This window comes from Gavialis gangeticus, unplaced genomic scaffold, assembly GCF_001723915.1.
Source record: "Gavialis gangeticus isolate Ggan-Ray unplaced genomic scaffold, GavGan_comp1, whole genome shotgun sequence".
NCBI classification, from domain to species: Eukaryota; Metazoa; Chordata; order Crocodylia; family Gavialidae; genus Gavialis; species Gavialis gangeticus.
This window is the reverse complement of record NW_017729022.1, coordinates 161,386,709-161,393,027: the sequence shown is the minus strand read 5'-3', so window position 1 is coordinate 161,393,027 and position 6,319 is coordinate 161,386,709. Positions and strand designations below refer to the sequence as shown.

At 39.3% G+C, this 6,319-nt stretch overlaps 1 protein-coding gene across 2 annotated transcripts in view; it reads left to right on the top strand.

Moving 5' to 3' along the window:
• Positions 1-2,172, top strand: part of LPGAT1 (lysophosphatidylglycerol acyltransferase 1) — a 131,502-nt gene extending 129,330 nt beyond the window's left edge. For both annotated transcript variants that reach the window (XM_019516424.1, XM_019516425.1), the window contains exon 7: positions 1,940-2,172. In XM_019516424.1, the coding sequence (XP_019371969.1) occupies positions 1,940-2,088 (149 nt within the window). In that variant the 3' untranslated portion in view covers positions 2,089-2,172. The remainder of the gene's footprint in view (positions 1-1,939) is intronic.
• The last annotated feature ends 4,147 nt before the right edge of the window (positions 2,173-6,319 follow it).

Sequence of the window (6,319 nt, the reverse complement as noted above, 5' to 3'; positions counted from 1 at the left end):
TTTAAAAAAAAAAAAAAAAAAAAAAAAAGGAAGTCAGAGGCCCCGATCCCCAAATGTATTTAGGGGCTTGCTTCCCTGTTTTGGCACTTGACTCCCATGATATTGTATTCTGATGTCAGGCTAACAAATACAGAAGAGGTCTACATAAATGGACCCTAATAAAATACATTTCTTACCCAGTAATCTGGACTGTTTTCTGTCCTGGATTCTTAATGCCCCATCAATTCTGGATTTGGAGGACCAGAAGGCTTCCTTTGCAGTCACTCGTGCAAGGAACACTTCCTGTTTTTGCCAGCATGATTTAAACTGATTACTCATGTAAGTTAGTAAATCCTGGAGGAGGTGAAATTGGAGAAGATGAAGTTTTATCACATCAGTCATCCCTTGCTATAACAAATAGCCCTTCAAAATTGAATGTTCAAAGAACATTCATTGGACAACAAATTGTAGTGTTGGTCGGTCTGTCTGATTTAAAGAGTCTAACACATAACCGAGCAGTGCATTGAAATGTATTGTGAGAGACCTTGAGAAATGTTAGGGGTATATGTGCATTGCTGCTCTGCAGTATGAATGCTCACACATTCAGCAAAACATGAAGTTGCTGAAATCTTTTAATATGGTGGTGTGATTTTTATGGCTGTTATATTCTTTCTGTTGGAAACTTCTCCTCCTTGGGAAATGTGTGTATAAAATCCTTGCACAGCAGGTATGCAGAATCCATATGCATTCTGCTGGATCTAATGCTGTTACAGAAATTTAATCTTATTCAAAATGCGCAATAGTAAACAGTAAACAATAAGAGACCTATGCAAGAGCTAAATGCACCCAAGCAAGGAATATCTGAATGTTTTATATCCTGTGTTAAAGTTTGCAGCCAAGTGAAATAGAACTTATTTCTCTCAGTCTGGAAATGTATTTAACTTTTTTCCCTTTTTCAAAAATAAATATTTGGTGCTAATGGAAATAGTGTTCTGAAAAATCACCCATGTAAAGCAAGCAAATCGATCAGTTACACGTACCCATTAGGGGTGTGCGAAATGGGCCGTATTCTACTTGGATTCAGCCCAAATCAGGGACAATGCTCTGATCCATTGATTGGGATCACTGTCCCCAATTCGATTTGGCCAAATCCAAATCTGACGGGGGGTCGGACTTGAAGATCTACAAGGTCCCTTCCGACCCTACTTCTATGATTCTATGATTCAATGCTGATTTGGCAAATCAGTGATTCAGACCTAGGCACAACTTTAAAAGTTTTTTTTTTTTCCTACATACCTTGAGGTAGCAGCGTGGCTCATGATCGGGGCGGTGCTGGGGTGGATGGAGCATCCCACAGCAGCATGGCGGGCTCCCCAGCGTGCTCAGCAGCAAACCTGGAAATGGATCAGATCAGGTCTACTGGGGAGCGCACTGGGGGGGCCCCCCTGGCCTGGCAGTTGGCTACAGGGGGACCCTGGGTGCCCCCCCAGACCCAGGAGACACCAGTCCCCAAGCCAGGGGAGTGCAGGGGAACCCCCTAACATACTCCTTGGTGGACCTGGAAGTGCTTCTGGTCCAGTTCCAGGTCTGCTGCCAAGCGCGCTGGGGAGCCCCCGTGCTTTTGTGGGATGCTGCATCTGCTCCAGCACTACAGCGTTCAGAGCCCCTGCTACCTAGAGGTATGTAGAAAAAACATTTAAAGCTGTATCTATGCCCGAATCACCAAATCTGTCCAAATCTCTCTGAATAGATTCAGAAAAATTAAAGGGTCCTCTGATTTGATTCGGATTCAGAGATTTGGCCGCTGAATCGGGCTAAATCTCCACTGAATCGAATAAGGGACCAAAGCTTCGTACAGCCCTAATATCTATCACTATCCATATAGGCAGCATAGCTAAAAAGAATATACTCAAACAGGTCCTACTGCAACAGGATTAACAATGATTTTTCTTTCCTTTAGGAGCATTTCCTCCCCTACAGGGTCAAACAGCTGTTTCCCGGGAGATGACCCTGAACAACTTGTGGTTGGTTGGCATTCAGTCCCTTGCATTTTTGTCGGGTGGTATGTGGTACTGCATCCTTCGGTATTTTTATCATTGCCTATTTTAGAAGTTGAATGGGACCTGAGGACACTGAGAAACCAGGCTCTGGCAAATGAGCATCACGTGACGTGCAAATGTGAATATTCAAGAGTCAAGGAAAATACTGTATGGCTTTTTACCCCTCTCAATGGACGCTCTAAACTCCACTAAAGTGAGAGTCAGTAATATAGTGACCTGATGAAGTATTTTAAGAACTCTGTATTTTTAAAGGGGGGGAACATCCCTAGACACACTTAAGCAAATTTGACATTTGGACAAGAGGTGCAATCATACAGCCACATAGAGGAATGTCTGCAACAAGAAGCTCTGTCACCACAGGTATTACTTGACATTGTAGTTAAAGCGCAGAAAATTCAGCAACTCTCTCCCGTAGTCTGTACAACAAAGTGTGTGGTAGAGAATCCCTCATTGACACAAAAGCTTATCACAGGTGAGCTGGAATCACATGTAGTCTGCAGAGCTAGTTATGGTAACTTAACTGCTCTCCTGTCAGCCATTGTTGTATTAGACACACTCTTCCTGCAAACATGCAAGAGAGGTTTGTGGTGGAGAAAACAGTGCTCAGAAAAGCAGTATGTAATACATTTAAAAATAATTCACCTTTGACAAATCAGCCTATCCCTTGCCCTGGGTTATCCATCAGACCTGTGATTTCTGTACACTAGTTGTATCCCTTCTTGGCAGGGACGATGTCAGGTCACTTGATTTCTTTCCCTCTTGTGTTTAGAATGTTTCATACATTAAGAATGATCTTTTCTGCAAAATGCACTTTTAAAGATTAAAATACAGTGAAGGAAAAGCATATAGCTGGGGTGGGGGGAGCTTTATCTGCAACAGATTGGAATTGTAAAGAGTGCTACCTGTTCCTGAAAGCGTGCTGGTGTCCCTGAGGCTTTTCAGTCTGTCCTCCCTTCCCCACCGTCTTTCTTCCTTGCTCCAATTTGTTGTATATCACAAACTGGCAAATGTGACTTTTTGATAGCTTACGGAGGCCTTTTCCCCCATTTGTTGCAACAGCACTAAATGTATTTGTGGGACAGTGTAAACAAATCAATGCCAGTCAGATTCATATTTTGCTTTGGAAAAATGGAAGGAAACTAGTTTCTTAAAAAGATATCTGATGGCTTGCATAAAGCCAGGAAGATATTCAATGGACTGTGACAGAACGTGATCTCAGTAACTGTACAGAGGGCTATATTAAGCCTGCCCCTGTGCTGAAAAGTATTAGCTTCAGTGGAAGGAGAATTAATTAGTCAGAGGCAAACTGGACTCGAACCATTTTCAGATGTCTGGTTAACCATGCTGTTGAAAGGCAGTCAGTACTATAAGTTCTTATTTCCAGCAGGTTGGCCTCACTTGATTACACAGGTAGAAAAGATCCATTTCTAGAATGAAATACCTGTTTGAGTATAGGCCATGTAGCCAGGATTTTATGTATAATTATGGCATATTGTCTTTGGATTGTAATTTTATTGAGCGCAAACTAAGCCAACTGTAGTTGTCTGTGTTGAGTTAGCAGTATAGTTTCCCCTTTGATCCCCCTTGTCATTACAAGAACCAGTTTGAGTAGTATACAAGACAAAAATATAAGATATCTGAATATTTTCCTTGGGGGGGGGGGGGAAGCATACCAAAATATGAAATGATGAGAATTTTCCCTAGTTTAATGGAAAAAGTATCCTAATTAAATATGCCAAAAAAGTGGTTTCATCATAAGGTAACAGTGTGGATATTAATAAGAAGATGGTTAATAAAAGAACAACTGAAATACCTCATTGAGTGTTATGATACCATTGCAGGTGAAATGCAGAAGACAGTGTTATTATTTAGCTTGATGTTTAATGTAAGAAACTATTTCTAAATCCATCTTCTTGACAAAATACAGCTGAATTCCATTGTAAAATTAATTTTAATCTTAATGTGAGGTACGCAAAGGGAGGCCAGTTTGGGCTGTGAACATGTGTACCCGTTGATTCTGCCAATTGGTGAGGTTTGTTACTTTGGGTGTAGATTGTTTTCTCTGCTGTATTGCAGGCAGACGTTGCAGTCCAGTACCAATCCCCTGATACTAGGGTGCAAACAAGCTGCTCTAAACTTGAGTGTACTGGATTCTGGAAACAAGCTGCAGAATGTTTTCTGTGTCTTTCTTCCTAACGTGGGATGACTGGAACTACTTGGCATTCCAGTTTATATTGTTTCTTAATTAGGAGGGGAAGGGCTGATATAAAAAAAAAAAGAGGTTTTGTTGCGCAACAGAAGCCTGCATCAGAATATTTGCTTTATAAACCCAATAAACATGCCAGGGTATATGCTTTTCAAATGCAGTATTGTTTCCAATGGCCTGTAATAAGTACTGATGTGCTGCCTAACGAAATAACAGCAATATGTGATTATGTGGTAAGGTGACCCTTTGACTTATCTCGTACCTTTGGGTTTGTTTTTGTCTTTCAATTTGTTTGGGGTTTTTTTAATACTGCAAAACCGTTATATGAAAGCACTGATTGTATGTGGAGACTAAATTGCGTTAGATTGCTTCTCTACTACCTGCACTGGAAAATGTGAAGAGTGTAGGTCATCAAGTCTCCATAGAGTTGAATTTAGGTGATCATGGAAAGGAGCTAGTTTCCACGTTAGGAACTTGGAATGGATTTTTTTTTGTCACGAACATAGTGCTGGTTTATAATGGAGAATAATAAAGAGCGATAAAATCATTTTAATAAGGGAAAAACATAAAATACATGTAGGAGAAATGAGTTATAACTCAGTTACCTATGTGTTGGCTAGTTGAGGTTTATAGCTGTAGTAGTTAGCATTTTTGCTACAAGCCACCTAGGGGGTCCTCTGCTTGACATTTGTATTCTCTAAGGGGAAAATTGCACCCAGTATAAAAATTATCTGAATGAACATAATGATAAAATTCACCCACCAAGTTTTTGTCTAATTAATACAACTTTGAATTCGGTGACACAAAGGGCAGTATTGGGAAGGAATGAATAAAAACATGTGAGGTGAAGACAACCATGGAAAATGTAATTACAGAGATTGGGGTCATGGGAGAGAACTAAGGACTTCTTTAAAGGTGTGTTAGAAATGAACTTGGATGTATGCCAGGGTAATGTAAAACACATTTCAGTTCTGTTAACTTCTACAATTGTTCACCACCTGTTTTTTAACCTGTAACAATATAACTCTGTTAAGAGTTGCTGCTCTTCGGATCCCACTAAAAATGATGTATGCTAGCCCCATTCACACATTCTGGAAATGCTTGTTTTTTGCTTTCTTCCCTTTTGTGCCAGTTCTTTCTCTTCCAGCTTACCTGCTGTTCTACAATATATTTCAGTCGCAACTTGTCCTGCAAGTGAGCTTGTCGTGTTAATCATATTTAAAAATCAAGACTCTTACCTATTGTTTTTTTTTTTTAAAAAAAAAAAAAGAAATTTCATCACTGGAAAAAAATCAATCTCTTATTTAGATAAATTATAAAAAATAAGATGCATCTCACTCAGTCTTGAAATATGACTACACATCGTGCTGTTCATTAGTCACTGCTATTTCACAGAACAGTGTGGACATAGTTGTGTGTGTGCATCTCTCTCTTATTTTGGTCTGTCATTGCCACAGAATGCTGTGAACCTTTATATCTGTTTGTAGAAGATGACAAAAATACCAAACACTGTGTGGCAGAGATTAAACCCGTCCACTTTACCTTGGCATAAAAGTGTTGGGACCAAAGGTACTTAAATCTGGGATTTCCAAATCACAAAACTGATCTCGGGGATGGTTTTTGTTTGTTTGTTTTTAACTTGGACATGCCTTCTTTGTGCTAATGTAATACAATCTTAATGGAATAAAAAAAATGTACAATTGAAGATGCTGTATTGTTTGGAAACAATGGAGCCATATAAAAGAAATTATACAGTATTTTGCAAAATTGCTTTTTTGAGAATTTTTGCCTTTAATTTTTTTAAAGCAATTGGAACAGCAAAGTAAAAAAATACTGTAGTTGCAAGGTCTGCATACTTTATGAATGTTTTGAATGGCTTTTATTTTTATTGTGTAAAACTAGACTACATGGCTGTGGTACACAAAAAACATCTCTAAAAGAAAAAAGTCTATGCATTTTACAGTTCACCTCTTTATCACTGGGTAATGAAATGAGTATATATTAAACAGCTGTTGTGTCAACACGAGTTAATTTCCCTTAATGTTATTACAAACTGATGTGGAGGGTGACTGTA